Genomic DNA, 27,208 nt, shown 5'->3' with positions numbered 1-27,208 from the left:
CTCCTCAGTTCCTCTCTCACATGGCAAGTTGCCCTCCTTCTCCACCCCACTGAAAGTTATTTGGGGCTGGCCCGGTGGCTCAGGTGGTTGGAGAGCCTTGCTCCCAATGCCGAGGTCGCGGGTTCGATTCCCACATGGGGGGAAAAAAAGAAAGTCATTTGGCTCAGGATGTGTCGCGGAAAGTAAAAACAAACAGCAAGTTAGTTGTGGAGTTGCGTAGGCACCTGGATTCCTGAAGAAAATCACAGAATGTAGTGCTCTGGGACTTATGAGTAAGCTTTAGAGGCAGAAGGGAACTGAAGCTTCTGCCACCCAGATTCTAACCATAGAAACATGCTGTCTTCCTGGGAAACAGAGACATCCTGTGCAAAGGCATGGTTGAAGCCCATGGTGAGTGTGTGGGCAGAGGAAGCTCTGTTCTGCACAAATTCTTCCAGGCACTTCCAAATCTGAATGGTATCTCCAAGTGACCATAAGCAGGGAGAGGTAAGTATGGGATGAAGTAATTCAACCAAGGACACAAACGGAAAGCAGAAGAGGTCAACTTTCAAACAGTGGGGTTAGTTTTTGAGGACCAGGGACCAGGGCTCACCTGGGAACGGAAAAAGGCAGAGTCAGCTCTCTGAGCTGCCAAGCCCATCCCGACTCCTCCCTGTCACTCAACGCTCCAGAGAACCACTGCTTCCTCCCTTCCCCTTTCCTCTCAGTGCAGCTGAAATAGAGAACCCTTGGGATGTGCTGGAGGAAGGGATGGAGAAATTCTTCCCAAAGAAAAAATTGGCAAATCCTGGTTTGATTCCAGCGTGGCCTACAGTGTCCTTACTGTACCTCAGAATTCCCTGCCCCAAAGCAGAGTTGTAGCTGGCCTATCAAAATCCACCTGTTGGTCAAGGGCACCATATACCATGTCATACCTGCATCCTTCTGACAGTCCCCCCAACACACCTACGTGCGCATACGCGGGTTGCCAGATAAAATAGAGCACACAAAGTTAAACTTGAATTTCAGATTAATGATAAATAATCTTTTAGTATAAGTTTGTCCCAAATGTTGAATTGGCACATACTTATTCTAAAAAATTACTCGTTGTTAATCTGATGCTCTAGTTTAACTGGCTATCCTCTATTTTTATTTGCTAAATCTAGCAACCTTACCCCACACCCCTTCCGAATCTCCCTCCTCCAGGCTCACCATAGGACTTTGCTAGAACCTGTAGCTGTGTCAGACTGCTCTGTTCTTAGCTGAGAAACTTCGTTTCAATCTGCCCCAGCGGACTGAAATCTCTCTGAAGGTAAGGCCCAGGCCCTCTCCACAATCTCTGGGGCTCCGTTTCAGGGGTATCCACTCTTTACAAATGTGCACAAGGGCACCCACAGAGAGGGGGCATGAATGGGCAAAGAAATCCATCCTCCACTCTTATGTCCCCAGCGGAGTCCTGGCACAAAGATATACCATTGAAACGTGTGTGTTTTTCTCATTGGTCTGCCAGAGGAGCGTCTGTTTCTAATTGGTTCGCCCAGGATGAGTGACCCCTTTTCATTGGTTTGCTGGGAGGTGGGTGGGGCCTATTCAAATTACTCCACCCACAGGGGAACGCCCGTTTCTAAGAAGGCTGACTAATCAAAGAAGAGACTTTTAAAAATTCCTCCACAAGAGTGAAACCTTCTAAACAATGCAAAAACCTTCTGTGTGCTACTAAACCTTCTGAGGCCCTGAGGCTAAGAACACTGCATTACATTTGTTTAGCACTTTATAGATTCCAAACTACTTTTACGTACATCAACTCATCTAATCCACACAACAACCCCCGGAGGTGGGTATTACTGGGCCACTTGCATTTTACCGATTAGCAGATTGAGACTAGAAGACAGTAGCAACCTGCGCAGTTACTAAGGCAGATAATGAAAACAGTTTACTTTTGCTTAGTGTGAGTTTAGCTACGGCTTTCGCGTAAATCATTCCACTCCACCTTGACTACGTAAAGCCAGGCACTTTACAATCATTTTCTCTTTTAATCTTCACGCAACGCTGGGAGCTAAATATCATTTGCTCTCATTTTATTGCTGAGGAAACTGACGCTCAAAGTAGTTAAATCCTTTGCCAAAAGTCACCAAGTTTGCAGCTAGCATTTATTAAATGCGTGCTTCACGATGCCAGGCACGGTGCTGAGTTACTTACAGGCATTAATCTCTCACTAAATGCTCCCTTCCATGACATGATACTGGTATTCTTATTATCCCCGGTTACTGATGAGAAAAATAGGTTCAGAGAAAGTGAGTGACTTGCCCTAGACCACTCAGCCAGCAGGTAGTTGAGGCAAGATTCACACGGCTAGCAAAGAAGCAGATCTGGAACTCAAACTCAAACACTTCTGATCCCAGCCCAGGGCTCGTCTCATAGCCCAGGTTCTCGCTCCCTGCTATCCGGGTTGAAACAATCAATGACCCTCAGGTAGGCCAGGACCCCTCTTATAGAAGTCTTAGGTGGCTACAACCACCAGAAGACGCTACCTCCCCCGCTCTCCCCGGAGAGAAACGATCTACTGGAGGTGGCGGGCGAGAGAACAGAGTACAGGTCCGCAGGGCGGCGGCCGGCAGCGGAGCGGGGTGGGTGGGGCCGGAGTGCTGGGCTCCCGCCCGCTCCTCCCTCCCTTCCTCCGCTGCCTTGTAAGTCCGGGGGCCGGGGACCCACTGTGCAGGCACTGTGCGAGCTGGAAACCTTGGACCGGTTTCCAGCGAAACGCTGCAGAGGAGCGGCCCAGCGTGCGGAGCCGGGGCACTGGCCAACCCCTGGGACCTTCCCTCTCGGCGCCGAACGCACAGGGCTGGAGCATCCGCGGAGACCCGGGCACTGCTGACTGCGGGCCGGCTTACCGGTTCGCCGAAGCTCCCCACTGCCCCGCGCTCGCCGCAGAGACCGCGGTGAGATGGCCGCGCGTGTCGGCCTCCTGCTGCGCGCCCTGCAGCTGCTGCTGTGGGGCGGCCTAGACGCCCAGCTCGCGGAGCGCGTAGGCCAGGAGCTGCGCAGGGAGGCAGAGGTAAGGGGTGTGTGCGGGGAGGAGGAGGTCCGCGTGCTCAACACCGGCCAGAATTTTACCGTCAGGGCACTCAGCTGGTCCCATCTGAGCTGACAATCTGCGTTACCCTCCCCCTGCGCTCTGCACCCTTCACACTTGCACACAAAGAGCCTGGGGCAGCATTCTCTACCCCACCCCCTCCCCTACCCCACCCCAGTCAGGGCTGGGACCACACAGTCACGCGGATCTGCATTCATTTTCCCGGCCAGGGGAAGGAGGGAGCGACGAGATGGGACAGATAGGCAAGAGTTGAGAGAGTCCCTGTACCCCAGTTTGTCTCGGAGCCAGTGCCCCTCACCGCCTATGCTGGGGAGACTTGGCAGTTCATTCATCAGATGCCCCGAGCCCTCCCCGGGTGTCAGACACTGTGGAGCTCCCAGATTGGCGTGGTGGAGAGGGCACCACAGACTGGGCTGGGACACCGGTAACCAGCTGGGGCAAGTCAGTCCCAAGCTCAGAACAAGTTTCTTCAACTATAAAATGGGTGAGAGTAATATACATACATAGTCTCAAGAGTTGTTTCTAAAAAAAAAAACAACAACAAGACTTGCTTCTAAGGAGCTCTAAACAGTGCTCTGGAGTGACCCTGAGAGGAGGGGACAGGGAAGTGGAGATGAACCTTAAAGATTTCCCATTTCATTTTCCTCCTTCAGACTCAACCGCTTGCTGTATGTTGCACAAGGGGGAATTTCTTGTGAGGTAGGAGTGGGGGTGGACTCGGGCATCTATTTTCTAGATTTAGGTGACTTTACATGAGTATCATTTCTTTCTTCCCCAAAGAAGCATCTCTGTGTTCTTAGCTCTTCTCAGGAATAGGACTGGAGTCTCCCCTGTTCTAAAGAGAAGAGCTGCAAATTAATTCTCAATTACTGAGCCCATCTGTCTACCCTGAGACTCTTATTCCCCTCAGAGCATCATTCCTGTTCTAAAACTTCTCAGCATCCTCCCAATTCCCTTTCCTAGAAGAGGCTGAATTTGGGAAACCTACAGAACGAGGAGAGCCCTCTCTGAATCGTTCTTCCTTCCATCAATCAACCAGCTCCTATCCCTGTTCTGGAATATCTGAGAATGACCCTGCTTCAACAAGGAGGTCCTCTCTTCTCACCCCCTCCCCTTCTAAGCACTGGTCTCTTGTTCAATGCTCTCTGCTTTTGCACATTCGAGAATCACTTTGTTTCTCTGAATTTAGAATATTACAACAAATGCAAGTCCTCGTGATCCCAGGAGAAAGTTTCTGTCTACAAAGCCACGTTTTGTTAAGGGTCCCACCACACCTCCTCCCGAGTCCAGGTCCCAGGCAATTCCTGGCAGGAGAACAGAGATAATATCTCTGCGCCCATGCCTGTGGTGGCCCCAGATGGAGAGAATTTCATCTTGGGGTGTGCTTGGAAAACATAAAATATTTAGCCAATTGAGGCTCTTTCAGTCTATTTAACATAGTTGGGGGAAGGAGTTTTTAACTCTGACAACTATAAATATTTTAAAAGCATACAAAAACTCTGGAAATGTGTAATGGGTGTGTATGTGCCTCTATATGCCTTTGCATGTAAATATGTAAGCATGAACCGGGGTGCCAAAAAATTGTATACAACTGGACACTTTGGTCAGCGTTGCTCAAGCAGTAGTTCGCCGTCATCAGCAGTGTCTGGACGCTGATGGTAACCACTTTGAGCACCTCTTGTAATTGCAGAAGTCAAACGTGACTTGTATTCATCTTTTGTTATCGGTATATATTGAGTATTACAATTTTAATACAGTTTTCCTTTTTTAAAATATGTATCATTTTGGCTCCCTCTGTATATGCAAAGTGTGTGTGTGTGTGTGTGTGTGTGTGTGTGTGTGTGTCTAGATGTGTTTCTGTAGAAGGTCAATTGCATGGGCTTTAGCATCCGACAGACCTGTGTACAAATCTTGGGTTTCACCTCTACAGACCTCAGAGTTTTCTTCTCTGTACAATGAGGGTCAGTAATGCCTATTTCACAAGATTATTGTGTGGTTTCATTAAGCTCGGCACAGTGCCTAGTACAGAAAAAGCAGTCTATAAAAGAAAGTTGCTCTTAGTGTTGTTAGAATCTTCATCATTATCTCAGAGAACAGAGCTTCAGATTAAAGTCCTGGCTTGGTGACTAGCTCTCCCAAACCAACAACACAGGACAAAATAACTAAGGCAACTATTTTCAGCATTGGACAAGAGACAGTACAGGGCTATAATTCCTGAGATGGTATTGCAGTTACTACGGCTATATTACAAATTACCCTGAAACTTAGTGAAGTAAAACAACCATTTACTATGTACATAGATACTGTGGATCAGAATTTCAAACAGAGCACATCAGGGCAGCTTGTCTCTTCTCTACAACGTCTGGATATGGAATCATCTGCAGGCTGTTTACTCACCTAGCTGGTAGTTGATGTTGGCTGTCAGCTGGGGGCCTCAGTTATCCATGTGGGCTTATCCACATGGTCTCTTCACGCGGGCTAGTTTGGGCTGCCTCAAAACATGGTGGCTGGTTCTCCAGGGTGAATGGAGAGAGAGAGAGACAGAGAGAGAGAGACAGAGAGACAGAGAGAGAGACAGAGAGAGACAGAGAGAGAGTTGTGTTCTCTTTATGACCTACCATGTTTCCCCGAAAATAAGACTGGGTCTTATATTAATTTTTGCTCCAAAAGACGCATTAGGGCTTATGTTCAGTGGATGTCATCCTGAAAAATCATGCTAGGGCTTATTTTCCAGTTCGGTCTTATTTTCGGGGAAACAGGGTAGACTAGGAAGTGGCATAGCATCACTTCTGCTATACTCCATTGGCTGGAGCAGTCACAAGCCTCAGATCAAGGGGACCCCACGAATGGCTGGAGGAATGTTGAAGTCACATGGTAAGAAAAATCTGGGAATAGATGTGTGGTCATTTAGGGAAATACAACCATCCACAGAAGGGAACCACACAAAATGAGACCCACGATTACCCCCGCTCTTTGCTCGGGTGCAGATAATTCCCTGACTGCTGTGCAGAGAGCTAGACCCCAGCAAAGCACAGCAGTCCTGCTGAGCTCATGGGCAAAGGTCAGAGTTCAGGACATAGAAGAAAAGAAATCATAAAAACAAGCTGTGTGATCTTAAGCTAGTCCCCTCACTTCAGGCTGCAGTTTCCTCTGTAAAATAAGGGAGTTAAATCTCTTAAGTGACTTTTAAGCTTCTCTCCAGCACTAAGATTCTGTTGGCTTTGATGTGTTTGCATGCATGTGACTATGTGTGTGTATATTTCCTCTGCCTGTGTGTCCGAGTCTGTCTGTCTGGATGTGTCTGTGCTCCCATGTCTCTGTGTGTATCCCTGTGCCCTGTGTGCATGGCTGTATGTGTCCCCTGTGTGCACACAAAGTAATAAAGTTGAAGGCTTTCCGGAGTGGGCTTTGCCTGGGAGGAGACTGATGGCTTACAAAGCTGCATTATGAACAAGTCCATTGTTGGCCTTGGGAAAACCAGGGCTGCTCACACTAGTGAGTAGGAAGGGCCTCTACTGCTGAGTTGCAAAATTGAGAGTTAATGAATGACATCACCATCCTGGCCCCCCTCCTATTCCCAGACAGGCCCTACCCTGTCCTCAGGCAACACAGACTATCCCAAGGGATCTAGCTACCATGCTTTGCTCAGACCTTCTTCAGAATCACCAGGCAGTCTGTCCAGGACTTCCATTCCACTCAGTGGGCTACACATATCTGCACAGCTACTCCTGGGGTGCTGTCCAACCAGCAGCTGGGGAGTTTGTTTCTCTAGGGAGACCCTGGAAGTTCTGTGGAGTATCCACCCCTAGATGCAGTGTCTGTTTCTCATACCCCAGAGCCACTCATTTAACTTTCTGTGAGTCAGAAACTCAGAAGCCTGGGTATAGACGCCGTTCCCAAGAGCTCAGCTCGGTGACTCAGTGCATAGAAGTGCAGAAGAGGCTCTGAAAGGTCCCAAAGGACCATGGGTTGGTGGAAAAGAGTTGTCAAGCCAGCGTGAAAACCAAGAAATCTAGTAAAAGCTGGGTGGTGGAAGCAGGAACAAAGAAAAGAAATTCTCCCAGCCTGGGTTAGGGCATTATTTTATGCCTTAAACTTAGCCCTACAAGCCGAGCGAAGACCATGGATTCCTACAGCATGGTTATGACATTAGGAAAAGTACAAGAGGGTCTGGATGGAGACGGGCCAGCTAATGTTTTCCGACTTCCTTGAGGATGGAAAATGAAAAAAGGAGCAGGGATTACAGTAAGAGGTATTTAGGTTACACCCAGACAGAACTTTGTGAATATGAGACTGGGGACAGGGAAAGGAGCAGTAGAGAGAGGAAGTCAGACAGAGGGAAGGGCAAATGGAAAGGGGCCAAGCTGGTCCCGCTGCCCCGAGGCCTGCGATGGACCCCAGGGGCCAGAGAGCAAAAGCAAAGATTCCTGGCAGCAGATGTTTGTCTTTGTGAAAGAACATGCTTCAGTCCTGTTGAATACCTGCGGCTTGTCAGAAGTCTGATTTGGGGTGTGATGGGAGGTGTGATCCCAGCCTCCATTGCAAACTGAGCCCACCAGTTAAGTAGCTTCTTCCTTCTGTCCTGCCCCTGCACCGACTTGCAGAGGAGACAGGAGGAATCAGCTACAAAGACCCCCTGTTTTGCCTTTCTTATTGGAGGGCCATCTCCCAGGGGACAGAGCAGCTTGGCCCCTGCTCCTTCCATTTTAAAGCCTCTGAGTCACTTGTTTAAATGTGATATAAAACATCCTGGATAGATGTCAGAGGATTTGGATTCCAGTATTGGTTTTGTCACTCACGAAGACCCTTTACAAGGATAGTGCACTCCCCTGAGACTTACTTTCCTCATCTTTAAAATGGGAATAACAACACCTGTCCTGCCTATGTTTTTGCTACGTGATTGTGAAGCTCAAAAATCTAATCCCCTTAAAAGTTCTACAATAGTCAAGGACTCACTGCTCCTGATTACCAGAAAGCATTTTTATTTATAGGATATACAAGGCAGAACTCCAGCTATCATCCCTTGCATCTTGACTTGGCTACTAAGGCAAAAGATGTATTGGATGGTAGACTGGTCACGTAGTGACTATGCGAAGACGAAATTATAATGAAACACAATATGAGATGGACTAAATCATAGGGAAAGCATCATGGTTTCTGCGTCAGCTTACCATTTTGCAATTTTTTAATTTCTGGTTCCACTTTTGCTGCTGCAGTTCTTTGATATGGAGGGTGTCACAGCCAGTCTGTGCATATGAGACTGGGAACTGCCCCTCCTAGACTTCCAGCAAGAAAGCTTTGTAACCATAGAGGGAAAAATAGTGTTTTTAATGGGAAAATTATCATAAAGCTTTCCCAAAGCATCTCTTACTGGATTTTTACAGTGCTCCTGTAAGAAACATAAGCAGTATGCTTTGGGGCACAGAGAAGTTAAGTAACTTTGTCATAGTTCATACAGGTAATCAGTTGTAGAAGAAAGGCTACAATAACAGACAGACCTGGAGTAGAGCTTAGCTCTAATCCAACCCCCTCATTTCACAGAAGAGGAAACTGAGGCCCAGAGAGGCACAGGAATTGCCTAAGGGCACACAGCTAGCAGCAGCACGAGGGATAAAACTCAAGACACTCAATCCAGTGCTCTTGCCCTGTCAGGCCAGTGACTCAGAGTTCCTGACTCAGACCTGGATTCATTTTGCTACACCTTATTATAGTCTTGCCCTACTCAGAAATGGCCAGAATTTTTCTTTCCCTTAGACATTACGTGGGCTGGGCCCTACACACCCACCGACGACAAGTTAGGACTGGTACAGGACTAGAACCCCCAGAGTTCTGCTTCAACTCAGCTTCCTATGTCCCAGGGAGAATTGTTTTCATGTTACCCAAACACCACAGCCACTCCCAGGGCTTTTCAGAGGCGACTTCCCAGGAAAGCAGCCCCAGCCCTGACCAAGTGGGTGAGACAAGTTGGCACCAGGTTTAGGCCCGAGCAGGGTGAATCACCAAAGGGGCACAGCCCTCCAGCTTCCTCTGCACTCAGTGCAAGCCTTGGGCTCTCCAAGAGAGAGGATGGGTGGAGAACAGCGAACAGAGAAAACCTGGTGCTTGACTTGCAAGGCAGAGAGGAGCAGTCTGGTGCTATCTCCATGAAGGAGGACGAGGTGACCACGTTGGAACTCAGAGAATCCCTGAGAGGACATAAGCCCCCAGGAAAACTGCAGCCGGAAAGGGAAATGACTCCTCCAAGGTGATTAGTGTCGAGCTGGGATGAGAACGAGAGCTCCACCTCCCACTCCTGTGTCTTTTCCTGGGATCCCTTTGTCACGCTGTCCCCTGCCACACCCCTGCTCCGATGCAGACACGAGTATTTCACTTTGCAGGGGGAAACTGAGGCACAGCAAATGGACTCACAGAAGAGGCTTAGGGACAGCTCCAAGACCAAAGGGTGTCTCAACCCTGCCTCCTCCTCACCAGGGACGTGGGTCTGCCCCCCTCAACAGGACTTTAGAGCCCTCAGCACTGACGATATCAAGGGGACTCTTCCTTGTAATTAAATTTTTTTTAAATATAGGTATGTTAATCATAAAATAAGTATAAGGGAGTTCTTAAGTCCTGCTAATCTCCAGGATAACACTTCAGGGCTTTTCTGGAAATATAAACTGTCAAATTCTTAAAATTTCTTTTTTTCATTCTTTTGGTGTATCTTGGCTGGTGCCCTGAACACATGCTCACTGCCCCCCAGGAGTTCAGCTAGGCAACCCACAGCGTCCCAGAGACAAGTCAGGAGAAAGGCCCAAGATTTCCCTCTGATGGACGCATGGAAAAGACCTCCACCCCCATCCTGCCCTCCACCCCACCTTTTCTTTTCCAAAGCACCAGGCACAGGCCCAGCCAGGAAACAGGAGACGCCGCTGCTAGTTGATTTCCCCTCCCTCCCATTTTGGCTTCATAGTTCCAGAACTGGAGCCAACAACCTGATAAGTTCTGGGTGGGTTTGGGGGGCGGAGCACAGGGAGTGCCAGCCTGTTGGCCTGTGACCCAGTCTCTCCCAAGTTACTCAGCAAAACTGCTTGTAAGGAGACATTAATTCTCTGGCTTCCCGTGAAAAGCCAATATCTGTATCCTCACCAGGGGAAAGGGAAGAGGCAAAGAAAAGAGCCAGGTACCTGGTTGGGGTGAGGCAATTCTGGGACAGAGCACCTGAATTGAGAACAGAGGTGTTAACTGCCTATTGAAAGCAGTTCCCATCTTACAAGTGGGTTGAATTCCAAAAGTCTGTTGTCAATTTTCCCTCTAAGGTAAATCAACTAGATCACTGTTTATTGAGCATTTATTACGTACCAAAAACTACGCTAAATGTGCATTGCTTCATTTAATCCTTCTGAGAATCCTGTGGAGTTACTCTTGTTCTCACATTGTGGGCAAGGAAATGGAGGCTCAGAGAAGTTAAGTATTTGTCCTCCGCTACTCAGCAGAATCAAGGTCGGGAATAGATTCTGGATTCCAAGCCTGGTGGCTATTCCATGACGTCACACTATATTGAACAGTAAACTGTCTTCCAGATTAAGCCACTGGAACTCCATTATGTCTCCCCAAATAGTGTACATATGCAGAGAAAAAAGAAAACAGTAGTGCTGAAATCCTAATAAATTAGTGCAGGAAAACAATAAAATGGAGGTGGAAAGTTCTGTTGTCTAAAATAAAGGTTCCTTAAGGAAAGTGGCTTTATTGAGAAGAGGACGTGGAGGTCACAAAAGATGGATACAGTGAAATGCCCAAAGAGGAAGCTGGATACTTGCAAAGGCTTAGGGGCTTGCCCATCCTGGCTCCGTGTCTAGTTTCATTCCCATTTTGTGCCTTTTCCTCAAGGCAGAAGCTATGATTGGAGTTGATTTAAGACATACAGCAAAGAAAAGTGAGTAAGAGAACAAGGAAGACAGAAATTATTTCTGCATAGGAAACACAACAAGGAAGGGTCAAAATTAAGAGACAGTGTGTGTCTGTATGAGAATTAAGCAGCTGAGGTAACATTCTAAAGAATCCGTTTATGGGGCTTTATCAGTGAGAAGGGCAAACGGAGCCAAGTACATTGTTTCCCCTTCAGGGTAAGACCGGTGACTGGTGTGGACAATGAGTCACACGCTTCTCTCCACTGGCTTCCAAGAACTTGGTTGCTGAGAGAGCAGCTTCCAGATATGTGAGGGCAGGAAGTAAGTCAAAGGTGTCTGGACGGTGGGAGGTTATACTAATTTCCCCGGGGAATCTCATCCCAAGCCTCAGCTTCACATCATCTACGTGCTGAAAGATTCTGGCTTCTCTGAGCTCCAGGAGCTTACAGCCAGTGTCACTTAACATTATTCAGTTCATCTTAATCCCACCACCCGCGTCTGTTCCTCCCTCGGGCTTCCTCATAGTGTAAATGGCATCACCCTCCAAGGCAAAAGTTTAGGAGTCATTCTGGATTCCTCCCTTTCATTTCTCACGATTAATCCATCATAAAGAGGAAAATAAAAGTCACTTGTCTCACCCAGGCTCCTCTCTCTCTCCGACGTCCTCACATGCCCTGCTGCTTCTCATTCACTGAGCTCCAGCCTTCCTTCTTCTGCTCCTTAAACACACACATCATTTCTAGCTCAGGGTTTTTGCATTTGCTGCGGCCTCTGCATTGACCGGCCTTTCCCACCTCCCTGTATTGGCTAGTTTCTTCTCACTGTTTAGAACTCAGATCAATTATCAGCTCTTCAGAGCGTCCTTCTCTGACCTCCTGATGTAAAGTTTCTCTCTAAATTATTCTTAATCACATCACCTGGTTTCTTGTCTTTATCGCTCCAAGACTCTCTCCTTTATTTGTTATCTGTGCTTTTATTGTCTGTCTCTATCCAAATAGGCTCCTTTAGGGGTGTCTTGTTGACCATTGCACCTGGCAAGGTACCTGAATTAACGAATGAATGGATGAAAGCAGGAAGTTGCAGGTTTCAAATTCAAAAAGTGCTGTTGTGAAGAGTTAAGTTTTTATACAAACCCTGGGGTTGAAAGTAAGTGCATCTGTTGTTCTTGAGCCTTAAATATACATCTGTATTTTGGGAGAGGAGAATTAATTGTTTAGGAAGAAGCCAGAATTAGATAAGTAATTCCCAATCCATGCATGGCAGAGCCGTAGGTGATCAGCTCAACTCTAGATCACCACTAGGAAACTTCCTGGAGAGGTGAGATGTGTCGGGCGCAGAGTTGAGGCATATTTACATAATATGTATTATAATAGTTACTCTGTATGGAGCCCCTACGAGATGACAGGCGCTATGCTAAGTACTTTATATTCACTATTGTGATTAATTCTCACACACACACACACACACCTGTAAAGTAGGTACTATTTCTAAGCCCATGTTACAGATGAGAAACCGGTGGTTTAGAGAAGTAGCTTGCTAAGTGGTCTTCAAACACAGGCCAGCCTGACTCCAGAGCACATAACTCTAGCTTCCTGGCAATGCCATGAGATACGTCGCGTAGGGACTGCCTGGCCAGGTTTAGAAATAAGGAAGCTAAGGTTCAGAGATACTGAGCGCTTCGCCCAAGACCATCCAGCTAGTCATGGGTGGCCTGGGACTGAGTCCACATCCTTCTGACTTTGATCCCAGGACTCTTCCTGCTATATAGCTCACAGACCCTGTTGGGACAAGGGGTGAAACCAGGCATGATGTATGTGCCATGGATGCTTAGAGACCAAGGGAGGCGAAAGGATACCACCCAATGGGAAAAGCTGATGTTCCTCTCTCCCCCAGGCATTTCTGGAGAAGTATGGATATCTCAGTGAGCAGGTCCCCAAAGCTCCCACGTCCACACAATTCAGCAATGCCATCAGGTAGGATGAGGGACATGGAGAACTTGGGGGTTCTGGGATATACGTTTGGGTCCCTTCTTCCCTTCTTCTAGAAGGCTGGCCTCCCACATGTGTCCAGGAGGCCACGCTCCATTGCTTCCTCTCTCCCCAGCCCCAGCCTCCCGCTGTCTCCAGGAAGTCTCCCTGCCCTCTCCCCCCACCACCCACCCTCCCTTCGTGGTCCTTGATCTCAGTTCCTCCTGACAGGGAGTTCCAGTGGGTGTCCCATCTGCCCATCAGTGGCATGCTGGACCCCGCCACCCTTCGTCAGATGACACGGCCCCGCTGCGGGCTGGCAGATACTGATAGTCAGGCAGCCTGGACGGAGAGGGTCAGTGCCCTGTTTGCTGGACAGCAGGCCAAAATGAGGCGCAAGAGACGCTTTACAAAGCAAGGTGAGCACGGTGAAAATCTAGCTAGGCTGGGATGCACCACCGTCCTGAAGCCCCATGGCCAGAAAAAACAGTTCAGCCTCAGACTAGGGCAAGGAGGGGAGCCCAGTGGGCAAATAGGACCTCTGGTACTTGAGGACCATGTTGTAAATACAGACACTTAAATCAGAATTATACCTACACTGATGAATTTTCATTGTGCGAGTATTTTCCAGAGAAAACCCCGTCAAGCCTGCTTAATTCCTGGATCAATTTGCTATGCAGGGCGGTTAAACTGTTGCCAACATTTTTTCCTTTATATTTTACTGAAGTTATTTTCATTAGAATTGATTCTTTTGCATAAGACTTATTCAACAAAGATATGCTTCATCGATTAGTTTTAGTTTGTCCACAGCACATTTTTAACAGCTGTATCGAAACGCAATTCACATACCATACAATTTACCCATTTAAAGTAAATCCAGTGGCTTTTGGTCTATTCGCAAAATTGTGCAATGATCACCACAATCCAATTCCAGAATTATTTTCCTCACTTCGAAACAGACACCCCATGCCCCTTAGCAGTCACTCCCCAACCCCCTTCCCCCCAGCTTCTGGCAACCACTAATCTACTTTCTGTCTCTACGGATTTGCCTGTTCTGAACATTTCATCATAGCACATTTTACACACTACAGATCCTGCTGTTCTGATTTTCCTTTTATAGTTCTGGTTTTTCTCTTCCCTTCTCCGCTTCCTCCTCTTTCTCCTTCTTTGACCAAATCCAATTTTCCAGGGTCAAATACTACAGATCTAAGATATATAAAGATTTTGTTCTCCTGTTAAGTCTTCATCAATGACAAGTTTTGCTGCGTATGATTTTAACATCTTGACTGTTTTTACTAAATCTAATTTTCTGGGATCAATTTTTGAAGTTTTCACGATTTCCGACAAGCTGGGCTGGTTTAATCAGGTTTTCACCTAGAATTAATTTTACTATAAGGGCTATTGCCTCTTGGAATTTGCTTTAACTACGTTTACCAACGATAACCATAATGAACAGGACAGAAGGCACATGGTTTATTTTCATTTCTTAGCTAATTCCAAGGAAAATTGTGGGCATTTCTTCTCCACCGTTGGAGAATGGCTGTTTCCAGGTGTTCGCCAGTCCGATTCTGCTGTGTCTATATGACCAGCCACTCTGGGTCCCCAATACTGAATGCTATGTTTCCGGGCAGCAGAGGAGAGGGCAGGTACCATATTTCCCTGAAAATAAGACCTAACCAGAAAATAATCCCTAGCATGATTTTTCAGGATGACATCCCCTGAACATAAGCCTTAATGCGTCTTTTGGAGCAAAAATTAATATAAGACCCTGTCTTATTTTCGGGGAAACACAGTAGAAGAGAAGAGCAGCATGAGCACAGGAGACCGTGGCAGAGCAGGAAGGGCAGTGTCCCCGGAACCAGGGAACTGGGTTCAGCTGTGCAACCTGAGCTGTCACTTTGCTCTGTTTCCTCACCCTAGACAGGCCCCTTTGGATTGCAAAGGAGAGATGGACTCTGATTCCCGAGGGGAAGGGGCTTATGGGAATTCAGTGGGAAATGGTGCAGCCCCAGACGCAGACTCAACAGTGGCAGGCACATCCAGGCTAGAGGATGTGCACAGAGAATTGAGATGATGCCTCCCCTGACCTGAGCACTCAGGATGCTTCCTTCTGGCAGCATCTCATCCTCTCATGCCCCAGGGGAGAATCTGAGAGAGTGGTTGTCTCTGCCCAGTTTGGAGCATCACTTTTGGACAGAGATTTGGGCTGAGGTACCTCCCAGGCAGGTGGCCTCACCCCACCAACCTAGCCCCATTTCACTGTCTGACACTGACCCCTGGTCCAGACAGCAGTGGCCAGGTTAGACAGAGAATTCCCCTCTTGGTCACAAATGATCCATAGCAGCTTTACTTCCTTCACTTCCTGGGTGGGAAGACATTCCCTAGAAAGAAGCTATGAGTCTGGCAGGCACTGGGCATTTCCTATGCCTTAGGAAAGAAAATGTAATAATAACAGCTATCACGCTGAGCGTTTATGATGTGCCAAGCATGCTTCCAAATGGGTTAACTCATTTAATCCCGTAACGACCCTATGAGATAGGTACCATTTTTATCCTCATTTACAGATGGGCAAACTGATGGACAAAGGGCTTAGGCAACTTTCTCAGGGCCACAGAGCCTGAGTGTTAGCCACGCCTTCTTGTCATTGGGAGGATTAAGGGAGATTGCAGATGTGGATAACCCCCCCAGAATACGGGTAGGTGCTTAAAAAATGATGTGGATTTCTAGGCCAGTGACTTTCCACTACGTGGGTTAAATGCTGTGCTGCTGAAGCTGCCTCCAGAGCAGGTTTGCCAGCTGAAGTAAAGGATTCCCAGTTAAACCTGAATTTCAGATGAACAACAAATAATTGTTTTGTTTTTACATACTCATACTAAAAACACTATCTATTGTTTACCTGAGATTCCAATTTAACTAGGCATTCTGTATCCTGAATTGTTAAATCTGGCAACCTTGTTCTGAGCGCCCTCCCCTCTGTCCCTGCAGGGCTGATGTTTAAGCCCCACTGCTCCTTCACAGAGCTGCTGGGAATGGGGAACATGGGGTGTGTGTGTGGGGGGTGTTGGAAATGGGGTGGAAAGGAAGAAAGGTATGGGTGCTTAGAGCACCCAGCACAAGCCAAGCAGCTTCCCATTGCTGTCTTATCAACCCCTTTTTGCAAAGGAGGAAACTGAGGCTTGGCAGGATTTCATAATTTGTTATGTAAGGTTGTAAGTAGAGGTACTGAGATTCGAACCCTTGTTCTTTCCACAGTACCTTTGCCCATTGGGAGTCTGGACTCCAGCCAGGGTCCTCCCCAAGCAAGGAATCTAGCTCTCTTTCCAGTATCTCCTTTTTCTTTTCTCTTCCCTTTTGGATTGTGGAGCAAGGGTGTGTGTGTGTTGGGAGGGAGGTGGGTGGGAGGGGAAGGAACAGTACAAGGTGCTAATATGGCCTGGAGCTCACCGTGGAAACCAGGCCTCCCTGGCCAGGAGTTTGGGATGGGGCCTGAAGTGGCCAGCCTACTCCAAGGACACAAGTTTGGGGGGAAAAAAAACAGGGGAGAGGGCTCAGGCTGCCTGCCAGCACTTCCTTCCTGTCTGGCAGGCACACCAACGACGACCCGCCACCCTGCTCCCTTTCCAAGGAAAATTAGTCATTTTCTCATCATTCCTATTCCTAGTTGTCTTCTCTATCCTCCCTAAGCGTGTACACACACACACACACACACACACACACACACACACACACACAGTTTCACAGAAGATTTTTATCCTGTGAAGTATCACCTTCACTGGCTACCTAGAGTGAGAGAATTGCCCACCCTCCCTGTTTCCTGCCCTTGGAGGGAGGGGTGCCCTAGCTGCAAAGATGCAGAAGGACCTGCTTTATAGTTTTCTAGAAGCTTGAAGGTTGGGGCGTGGGGTGGGGGGTGTCTGGGAGTTGGGAGTCAGTTACCCATAGCGGGGTATGGAAGAGCCCAGCACCGGCCAGCCCAGTGTCCAGTGAAGACTTACAATGCACTAGAATTGTTACCGGCGCCTCTGGACGCCAGGCCTTCCCTCCCTTAGAATCTTTCCCTCTTCCCTCCCGGAGGGTTGGTCACTGACTGGGAGGGGTTGGGTGGCTGCCAGGCCAAACAGGCCTGAGGAGGCAGCATTGCCTTGAATGGAGCTTTGCTCAGGGGTGGAAGAGGCACTTCCACGGGGGATGGGGGAGGGAACGGGCACTCCGCTCCTCTGCTCTCTAAGCCTCTCCCTTCCATCTGGAGAATTTTAGCTCGCGCAGAGCCCCTGCTTTGACCCAAAGACGCGATGTTTAGGTGAATTTTTAAGACTTGAGTCTTAGCAAATGTGCCTGTTTATCTGTGTGGTATAATGGAAAGTGCACTGAATTAGGTGTCAGGGCCTGTGCTCCTCCTCACTCAGTGTGTGACCTGGGGAGGTCCCTTCCCCTGGCCTCAATTTCCCCAAGGTAGTAGAGACCAGGTTGGATACGGAGACTTCCACGACTTCACGCCCCCTTCCTGGTTCAGGCAAAGACTTCCCCAGGACAAAGGGGCAGGAGGCCTGAATCTTCAGCTGCCCCACCAAGGGGAGAGGGAGCTGTGCCCACTAGCCTGGTCTCCTAGCACAGCCAGGCCTGCCCTGCCTACTTGTCACCCATGCGCCAGGGATTAGATCCATTTGGGCAGCTGAGATCCGAAACTGAGATCGAGCTGTGAGACTTCCACTTGGGGTTACAATCTCAGCTTGCAGAGCTCAGCATTAGCCCGTGAAAAACTCAGAATATGGGTCTTCTATACACCCTGGTCCTGGGTGTGTGGTGAGCTGCACCTGGACCCAGACTAGCTGTCCTGGGGCTCCAGCAAGAGGCCTGCCTCTCGGGCCTCGGGGAGGAATTGCAGTTTTGGACAAAGGAATAGAAACACTTAACTAAGTGGAGATGGAAAAATTTCTCTCAGTCAGTGACAAAACACACCCTTTGTTCTTATTTTGTTTTCACCTCAGAACTCTCCAGAGTCCCTGAGGAAGTGAGGGGGAGGGCAAATGGTCAGGGAAGGACCTGGACTAAATGGGTCTTGTGGTTGCTTGTCAGCGCAGGCCCCAGCCACTGGAAAGGGAGGCAGCAGGAGTGTGTGAAGGGTGCAGAGGAAGAAGGAATGAGGGGCAGTCGTGTCTGTGACCCCTGTGGGAAAGGGCCGGGATTTGCTGCCAGCAAGAAGTGCGGAGTGGTTTTCAGGCTCAGCCCAGTCTGTAGGGAAGAAGACCCCAGGCCAGAGGGTTCTTCAGGTTGGGAGCTTTTCCTGGGTAAAGGCTACATCTCCCCCATCATCCTGGGACTTCCTCAGGCCAAGCCACTAGACTGGGGACTCTCCAGGACAAGGGTAGTGCTTTCTGTCTAAGAGCAGTGTCACCCCAACCAAATGGAGGGGCTTCCCAAGGCAAGGGCTGTCTTCCCCACCAGATCAGGGGCTCCCTAGGGGAAGGCCTATCCCCCCATCATATATATGTGCCCCCCCAGGAACTCCCTGTAGGTTCTGCAGCAGGTATGACTAATGCAGCCTCTCTGGGTGGCAGGCACCAAGTGGTACAAGCAGCACCTCTCCTACCGCCTGGTGAACTGGCCCCAGCACCTGCCTGAGCCGGCAGTTCGGGGAGCTGTGCGTGCCGCCTTCCAGCTGTGGAGCAACGTCTCGGCGCTAGAGTTCTGGGAGGCCCCAGCCACAGGCCCTGCTGACATCCGCCTCACCTTCTTCCAAGGGGACCACAATGATGGGCTGGGCAACGCCTTTGACGGCCCAGGTGCTTACACAGCCTCTGTCCCCTGTGGCAGGAGGGGAACCCAACTAGGAGAGGTAGTCTGCGGAGAGCAATGGAGCATTCACTCTCCCTGGAGCCTCGTCCAAGCTGCAGCTTCAGTCCCCTCATCTATAGAATAGAAACAGTGACCCTGCCTTATTATGTGCCACAGGGCTGGCGGGATGGTCAGATGAGGTTCTGCATGGAAAGTGCTTTGCAAACTCTAAAGAGTGTTATCAACTCTGGGAGAAACTTCTAAGGTCCTGTCATCCATCTCCTGCCTCTAGATAAGCCTGTGCTTCTCTTGCTTTCCAGGAGTGGACGTTCTCCACACCCAGGCCCTAAAAACATCCAGAGGCTGCCACCCCCACCCTACTCCTGCCCTCCCCTCACCCACTACCATAGTCACTGCCATAGGGCAAGAGCATTCTATCCCTCCTACCACCGAAGTGCTTCACTACCCACAGCCCAGACGGTTCTCCTATTTAGCCCCAAACTGAAGGCTCTGGCTGCCATTTAAATTGCTCTCCTCCCATTCTGCCCAATACTGGCCTTCAGACCCTGAAGGCAGGCAGGCTCTCTAGCATCCTAATCCTTTCCACTGAGGAGGAAAGAAACCTAACCAGACCCCTTCAGGTGGGACTTAAGCCCTTATGTGGCTTGGGTACTTGGACCCCACTCCCTTGCACTCTCCTGTTTTCCATCAAGCCTGCTCAGAGCAAAGCCCATGTCCAGGCCCTGCTACCGGGACCAGGGTAGGACTGGAAGACACCTAGGCTTTTCAAGAATCCACATGTAGGACACACATGCTTGCATGTAACTCACTTCACCCACGATGTCTACACGAGATGTTTCTGTCCATACCCAGGTAGAGTCTAGTTGATAAGACAGCGCTGGACTGGGAGTCAGCACTCTGATTTGGGACAGGTGCTTTTTCTTTTGGAGTTTAGTCAAAAACCTGCCCATCTGTCTCCCAGGATTATTGTGAGTTGACTGGAAAGGGTTAACATTGCTCAAAGCGCATTCAAATTAGTAGGCCAGCATTCCGCCTGCACTTGGCCAACTCTCCAGGCCCACGAGGCTCTCCTTTAATGGCAGCCTGAGGACCTCTGTCAGTCCCAGTTGGCCCGGGCTCCAAGAAGGCAATGCTGGAAGGACCCTCAACAGGGTCCTTGAGGCTGACATTACCACAGTGCAGTTTGCTGACCCCTGCCCCTGCAGAAAGTGAATTGTGAGAGGTGAGGCCCTTGCACTATATAACTGATAAGCTCTATCTGGGGCAGGAGACAAGCTTGAGAATCCAGGCCAACTCCCTCTGTTTGCTCCTATTACGAGCAGGGAGGTAGAGACCCACAGAGGGGCCCTGGCAGAGGAAAGCAAGAATACAAGAATATATATACTTTTAATTTAAGAAAATATACCTATACGTAAATACAACCAGCACCCAGATCAAGAAACAACTTTACCAATGGCCCAGAAGGTCCCATCATGCCGCACTCTGGGGTAACCCAGAATGGGAGTCAATAACCATTATACTGACACCTAGATCTTTCTGGAAAGCAGTCCTGTGTAGCATTTATTATGTGCTGGGCACTACGCAGTATATGTAACATACGCAGAGACGCACATCCCTTTTTAATCCTCAGAACAACCCTGTGAGGAAGAACCTCATCATCACCCCCGTTTTCAGATCAGGAAGCTAAGACACAGAGGGGTGAGGCTACTTGCCCAAGGCCACATGGTTAGTAAATGGTGAAAACAGGGTTGGAACCCAGGCAGTTTGGCCCCGTGCTGTATGTACATCACGCTGCCTCTTAGCGTTCATACCCCACGGCCTAGTAATGTGTTCACTGCTCCCGATTTCAGCTTCTGCCGGATTTAATTAGGAGGGAAATTATTCAGCAGACAACAGCCACACACCCCCCCAATGGCAATTGTTCCCCGGGGCGGTGGGAACTTGGGGGCGTGGCGGGCGGTAGTTCCTGCTGACCCTCTGCGACGCCTGCAGGGGGCGCCCTGGCGCACGCCTTCCTTCCCCGCCGAGGCGAAGCGCACTTCGACCGAGATGAGCACTGGTCCCTCAGCCGCCGCCGCGGGCGCAACCTGTTCGTGGTGCTAGCGCACGAGATCGGCCACACGCTCGGCCTTACCCATTCGCCCGCGCCGCGCGCTCTCATGGCGCCCTACTACAAGAGGCTGGGCCGCGACGCGCTTCTGAGCTGGGACGACGTGCTGGCCGTGCAGAGCCTGTATGGTAAGCCTCCGGCTGTGCCCACCAGGGGTCCCACCCTTGCCTCCAGGCCCTCCTTGCCCTGCAGTGCTTAGGTACCGACTCCTCAAATTGGATCCCCCAACCTAAGCGCAGGAATCTGGCCTCCCCCTGTCACCAGTCCTTCCAAATCTTGAAGCCTCAGCCTCCCTTCAAATCTGAAAAACCTCTGGCTCTTGTCCCACATGCCTGCCGTCTATCAATCCCAACCAATTCCCGCGCAGTCCTCCTTGCGTTCCAATTCCTGATTCTCGCCCAACCTCTGGCCTTGGCAGTTCCTTTTACTGGGTCTGCCGCATCACCCAGACCCAGTCCCAAGTCCCATCTCTTCCCCTTCCCAGATCCCAGAGCCCTCCTCATTCCTGCTCCCACCTATGGTCTATCCTCCAACCTCCCCCATCCATGACACTGATGCCCACTTTCCCCCTAAGCCTGGGCCTCTGACTGGTGGTGGATTCAGACAAGGTCTTCTCTCCCAGAATGACTTGGCCACCCAGGGACCTGCCTGGACCGCAGGGCTGTCGCCCTCAGAGAGGGTGGTGTGGTGGGCAGGGCCAGGAGCTCTGAGTTCCAGTCTCCTTTCCATTCCTCATTAGTAATTGCTCTTGGGCAAAGCATTTCCCTTCTGAGAGCCTTCAGTTAGTTATTCCTTCTGAGGAAATGGATAATAATTGAGGCCCTGATTACCTCACAGGGCTGTTGTACTCGTGGGTATGACATGCTTTGTAGCCTAAGAAATCTACACAAATGTAATAACAGCTGCTATCTTATGAGTGTCTACCATGGGCCAGGCAATTAACATGCAACATAACCATGAGGTAAGTATCTTTGTCCATAGATGAGGAGAACGGGGATCAGAGAAGTTAGGCAACTTGTCCAAGATTATACAGCTAGGAAGTAACAGACCAGGATTCAGGAACTGGTGCCAAATTCTAAGCTTGTTGGACTCTGCCTCACTCTCATAAGTGAAGTGTAACAATGTAATTATTATAAGTACTGTAATTATCACAGCCTGGGCCCCTGAACTCTGCCTTCATGCCATCTGCTTTGTCCAAGACTCAGAGAAGAGGATCTCTGCACTTCTTAGTTCCAGACCCTTGTTTGGACCCCCACTCCAATTTTATCTCAGTAGGTTCCTCTTTCCCAGACTGATAGGAGAGAGGGCGTCTGAGTTCAGTGCTATGGTTAACACCAATAGCCAAGGACAGTTCTTACCCCCCCACACACCCCTCATATCAGATAGTGATTAAAGGAACCAAGGGGTAGGTCTTGAGCCCTCAACACACACCCCCAACCCGTGTGCATTCTCTCCCTCTCCTTCCCCATGAAGGGAAGCCCCAGGGGGGTTCTGTGGCCATCCAGCTCCCGGGAAAGCTGTTCACTGACTTTGAGGCCTGGGACCCCCACAGACCTCAGGGGAAGGACTCCGAACCCCAAGGTCCTAAATATTGCCACTCTTCCTTCGATGCCATCACTGTAGGTAAGAGGATCCTATCCGTGCCTCGCTTCCTTCTTCCCTCCTCCCCCACATCTTCAGGGATCTCCAGAGCTGGAGTACAAGGTGGGGGGGGGATGGATTACAAAATCCAGAATTCCCGTGCCGCAAGCATTCTGGGTAGCAAGCCCATGCCAAGCAACACGCTGCTTCCTCTTGTGCACTTCCCCCTCTGCCCCAACTGTGCACGCTACACCCTCTCTCATCAGTTTGGGAAGCTGGGTTCAAGGAACGCACCTTCTCTGGAAGGAAAGCAGGAAGCTGATGGTCACTGCTCAACTCTCTTGTTTCTCTGGGCAGATGGGCAACAGCGACTGTACATTTTCCAAGGGAGCCATTTCTGGGAGGTGGCAGCTGATGGCAATGTCTCAGATCCCCGTCCAGTGCAGGAAAGGTGGGCAGGGCTGCCCCCCCACATTGAGGCTGCCGCAGTGTCATTGGAGGATGGAGACTTCTATTTCTTCAAAGGTACCAGCCCTGGGGCAGATGAGAAAATTGAGACCTAGAGAGGGAAGGTGTCCTGCCCAAAGGTCAAAACAGGAGGAGGCACCTCAATTCCAATCCAAACCTGTGGGCTCAGGAAACTCGACCAGGAGAGTCTTTCAGTCAGTGGTGGATTGGGGAGGTGGTGGTGGTCAGGGGGGAGGTGTCAAGATTGTGCTAGACAGAGAGGGTGGGGCAGTTTCAGAGAAGACTCTAGAGGGAAGCAGAGGACAATTTCTGAGCTCTGCATTCAGCAGAAAGTGTACCTTCCTTGGAATCCTGGCTGTGTGGATTTGGGCATGTCACTTAACTCTTGGAGCTTGAAATTCTTGAATGGGGAAAACAGTCTCAGGTTTGTTGGGTAAAAAGAACATGATGTCTGAGGAGTGTGCAGTATATTATTTCAGTAAAGAGTGTTCATTCATTCATTGATTCAACAAATATTGAGTGCCTTCTATGCACTAGACACGGTTGGAAGTGTTGGGATACAGTTGTGAACAAAGCAAAATTCCCTGTCCTCCTAAAACCATTGGTAGTAATGATAGTGAAGAAAGGCCCTGGCCTTCCCTAGAGTCCAATCCTCAACCAGGGAGGGGACCCGGCTACCTAGGCCAGGGTAGCTCCTTCCGCGCTCTCTGCCCTCTGCTGACACCTGCTGGAAGTTTAGGCCACAACACTTCCCGTACTGTTGAAGCATTAGGAGGACCCATTTGGATTATCACGAATAGTAACCAACTTGGGCTCCAACACAAGGGGTAGTAGGAATATGGGGGACAGGTGGGGTGGAGGACCAAAGGGCGAGAGCTGCCAGCTCACCCTGGCTCTTCCAATGCCCCACAGGGAGTCGATGCTGGAGGTTTCGGGGCCCCAAGCCAGTGTGGGGCTCGCCACAGCTGTGCCGGGCAGGGGGGCTGCCCCGCCACCCTGATGCGGCCCTCTTCTTCCCTCCTCTGAGCCGCCTTGCCCTCTTCAAGGGTGCCCGCTACTACGTGCTGGCCCGAGAGGGACTGCAGGTGGAGCCCTACTACCCCCGAGGCCTACAGGACTGGGGGGGTATCCCTGAAGAGGTCAGTGGCGCCCTGCCCCGACCCGACGGCTCCGTCATCTTCTTCAGAGATGACCGCTACTGGCGCCTTGACCAGGCCAAACTGCAGGTGACTGCCTCGGGCCGCTGGGCGGCAGAGCTGCCCTGGATGGGCTGCTGGCATGCCAACTCAGGGGGCGCCCTGTTCTGAAGGCACCACCACCTCTTAGTGAACTGTTGGTGCCTCATGGTCAACATGTATCGCCTGCCCCAGGGGCAGAAACTGTCTTGGAAGCCTCTCTGCCTCCCTGCTGAAGACCCAGAACAGAAGTTTGCGTTTGTTCCCTGGAGAACATGGCATTGTCTCTGCTGTCCCCCCCCCCCCCACGACATGGAGGTGGGGCTGGGATCAATCCAAGGAGAAGCCAGAAAGGGTCCCAGACCTTTTCCCAAAGGACTTGTTCCTCCCCAAGCCTTGGGGATGTTTTCTTCCACTAAAGGTGCGGTTCTTGTCTGTAAGGCGGAAGCACTGGGCAACCAGGGACCGTGCAAATCTCAATGGAGAGGTTGGGACCACTTTGCAAGACCGTTGCCTTACCCTCAGGACCTCCTGGCTCAGTCTTTGGAGGAGAATTGTGTCATATTTAATCAGAGGCTCCACCTCAGGAAGCCTGAATAGGCTGGTACGAGGGTCTCCAACCTCAGAGGCCCTGAGGGGGATTGAGACCCAGAGCAAGAGGGAAACCGATGCAGGCCTGCTGGGCCCTGGCTTTTTGTGGGAGGCTGGAATAAAGAGCTGTCTCCAGTGGTGATCCAGGGGGCACAAATCAGCCTTCCTTGGAATGGTTTCCAGTGAGAATAAGCGGGCATGGGTGCTGTGGAAGATGAGACCATATTCTACTGGCCAAGCCAGAACCAGCAGGCTGTGTGTGTGTGTGTGTGTGTGTGTGTGTGTGTGTGTAGTTGTATTAGGGAGAAGGGGCCTCCCCTCAAAAAGCAAAATGTCCTTGCCCCCCTTCATCCCTCCAGGCCAGATGGAGAACCACATGTGGCAGGGAGTGGGCAGGGGCATCTCTGGAGGTCTGCACTGCTGCACGCGGGGGGCGGGGGGCTCTGCAGGCTGGGGGCAGGACTTGTGCTCACTCACAGTGGCCCCATTCTCCGGGCCACACACGCAGCATTCCAGGAGCTCGTCCTGCTTGGCCAAGAATAGCTAGGATTCCTGCAGAAGGAACCAGCCGCCCCAGCCGCCCTGTCTTCTGCCTCAGCTCGGCGCAGCGGTTCAGCATCTGGTTCTCCTCCCTCCACATCTGCCAGGGCCTCCTTTGCATGCACACTGACCTCAGCGGGACCGGGCTTCCAGGGAGAGGGGAGAATGGCCTGGCAAGGTTCAGCCCTCAGCTCCCTATGGGCATTCCCGGTCCTGCGCCTTCATTTTTTTTTTTCTTTGCTACGTGGGGAGAATGGCCTTTGACAGCCCTGGGATACAAGTGCTTTGTTCCACCCCGGGGAGGCACAGGGAGGAGGCTCTTGGCCTGCGCTTTCCCCTCTGACTTTAACCTCTACAGAGGGGAAGGAGGACCAATGTCGTCCTCAGGGGAGCCACCTTGCTCCCACCCAAAGGCACTGACACTTTGCTTAGAGGCTTTATTGAATGAGTTGAGGGAGAGGGGTAAGAGAACCTTGAGGTGATTTCCTCTAGGCGATGCCTCTGCTCAGCATGCTAGAAGGACCTGGAATACCCAAGAGATGAACGTGAGGTTGTGCCAGGGGACGCCAGTCAGGTGGGCAGTAGGCACTGGGTGTGTGTTGGCGGGGGAGGGGGGCTCAGAGGCACTATAGGAGCGATGGAGCTCTGCTCAGGTGACGTTGGGCTCTGCATTGGGTGGGCGCTAGATGACAGGTGGGGCGGTGCATCGACGGTGGGCCTGCTAGCTTGAGGGGCCACTCTGAGAAGGGACAGTTCTGTGATGTGCTAGAGAGCGCTCCGCATCAAGGGACAGGAGGAGGTTGCGGGGAATTGGGGATCAGGCGGGCATGGAGAGCACAGAGTTTGACACTGGGGGCGCTCCGGGTCCCCTGGCGACCCCCAACTCACCCAGATCCGGGTGCTCCAGAATACAGTGCGCCACGTAGGCCGGACGGCTGTGCAGAGTCCTGCATTTCTTGCAGAAAAGGATCTCGCAGCGCGCACAGCCCCCGCCGCGGGGTGGTGGTCGCTGCGTCTCCAGCACGCACCGCTCCTCCGAGTGGCTCCGCTTTCTGCGGGCGGGGACACGGACGCTCAGGGCCCCGCGCCGTCCCCTTCCGCCCGGCGCCAGGCTGTCCTGCGGGAGCCCAGGTGCGCGCCCTCACCTGTCGACCGGAGCCGCCAGGCTGCCAAGCAGAGCGAAGGGGCTGAGCCAACCCCAGAAGCCGAAGCCCGCGAGCCGCAGCAGCGCCAGCCGCTGGGTGCTGGACTCCTGGTGCAGCGGGCAGTAGGACACCGAGCCCCGCTCGCGGCCCTCGCCGCCCTCGGAGTCCTGGCACTCCGCTTCGCCCTCGGCCTCGCTCTCCTGCAGCGGCCTCTCCTGGTCTTCCTCCTCCGACCCCTCCTCCGCGGACTCCGCCTCCGCCTCCCTGGTCCCGGGCTGCTCCAGTTCTTTCTTCCACAAGGGGGTCTTCACGCCTGCGGGGCGGGGAGAAGGTCACTGCAGGCCCCCTGTCCCCGGGTACCCTGCCTGTTGCTCACAACCTTGAGCCCCAAAAAAGTCAGGCACCTGAAGGACGGTGCGTAGGAGCCAGTAGGACTCCAAGAGAGGGTTACAGTGCCCAGGATTTCCCGGGTGAGGGAGGGCCTGCCTGGCTGCTCCTGATTTCCTAGTGTCGTGCTGGGATGTCATGCGGAGTCTCTTCTGGGGTCTCTAGTTCCGCTCCCCACATAAGAACGCAGGATGTGGTGAGGCCAAAAAGGAACACCCACGGAGCCATTGGTAGGGGAGTCATACCACTATATTCTCACTGGCGGCCGGCCGGGCGAGACACAGGAGGCAGGAGCCACATGATCTGCAACTTGCCGTCCACTTGTCTCTGCCAACCAACCCACTTACTAGCTGCAATCCGCCTCTCTGCAATCTATAATCCACACTCCACCACGCCATGCCACTACACCACCACACTTTGCTAGCGTAGCCGTGGCAGTTGTATTAGTGGCCAATGGCTCACTGGTTACAGTTGACAGCCAACTAG

At 51.0% G+C, this 27,208-nt stretch overlaps 2 protein-coding genes across 4 annotated transcripts; one reads left to right on the top strand and one right to left on the bottom strand.

The window, feature by feature from the left end:
• The first annotated feature begins 2,451 nt into the window (after nucleotides 1–2,451).
• On the top strand, nucleotides 2,452–24,807 carry MMP28 (matrix metallopeptidase 28). 3 transcript variants are annotated; one of them, XM_019732594.3, is made up of 8 exons: nucleotides 2,471–3,037; nucleotides 12,856–12,935; nucleotides 13,161–13,348; nucleotides 18,488–18,712; nucleotides 20,718–20,963; nucleotides 22,309–22,458; nucleotides 22,774–22,941; nucleotides 23,931–24,162. In XM_019732594.3, exons 1-8 carry the CDS (start codon nucleotides 2,927–2,929, stop codon nucleotides 24,017–24,019), a joined length of 1,257 nt encoding a protein of 418 aa, XP_019588153.3. In that variant the 5' UTR covers nucleotides 2,471–2,926; the 3' UTR covers nucleotides 24,020–24,162. The 3 variants fall into 3 exon arrangements, with proteins under 3 accessions (XP_074175556.2, XP_019588153.3, XP_019588152.3); XM_019732593.3 differs by having other exon boundaries at nucleotides 2,491–3,037; nucleotides 23,797–24,807; XM_074319455.2 differs by lacking the exon at nucleotides 22,309–22,458 and having other exon boundaries at nucleotides 2,452–3,037; nucleotides 23,797–24,807.
• A 1,200-nt stretch (nucleotides 24,808–26,007) lies between these two features.
• Nucleotides 26,008–26,862, bottom strand: PGBDF (plakoglobin binding and degradation factor). The gene is made up of 3 exons (XM_088801839.1): nucleotides 26,712–26,862; nucleotides 26,336–26,648; nucleotides 26,008–26,242 (listed from the first exon to the last, which is right to left on the bottom strand). The coding sequence occupies exons 1-3, from the start codon at nucleotides 26,860–26,862 to the stop codon at nucleotides 26,008–26,010; spliced, it is 699 nt and encodes a 232-aa protein (XP_088657965.1).
• Between the last annotated feature and the right edge of the window lie 346 nt (nucleotides 26,863–27,208).

Source organism: Rhinolophus sinicus, chromosome 12, assembly GCF_057876585.1.
Source record: "Rhinolophus sinicus isolate RSI-liver-muscle chromosome 12, RSI-T2T, whole genome shotgun sequence".
Taxonomy (NCBI): domain Eukaryota; kingdom Metazoa; phylum Chordata; class Mammalia; order Chiroptera; family Rhinolophidae; genus Rhinolophus; species Rhinolophus sinicus.
Note: the sequence above shows the minus strand (reverse complement) of the source record. Positions and strands in the feature narration are given on the sequence as shown.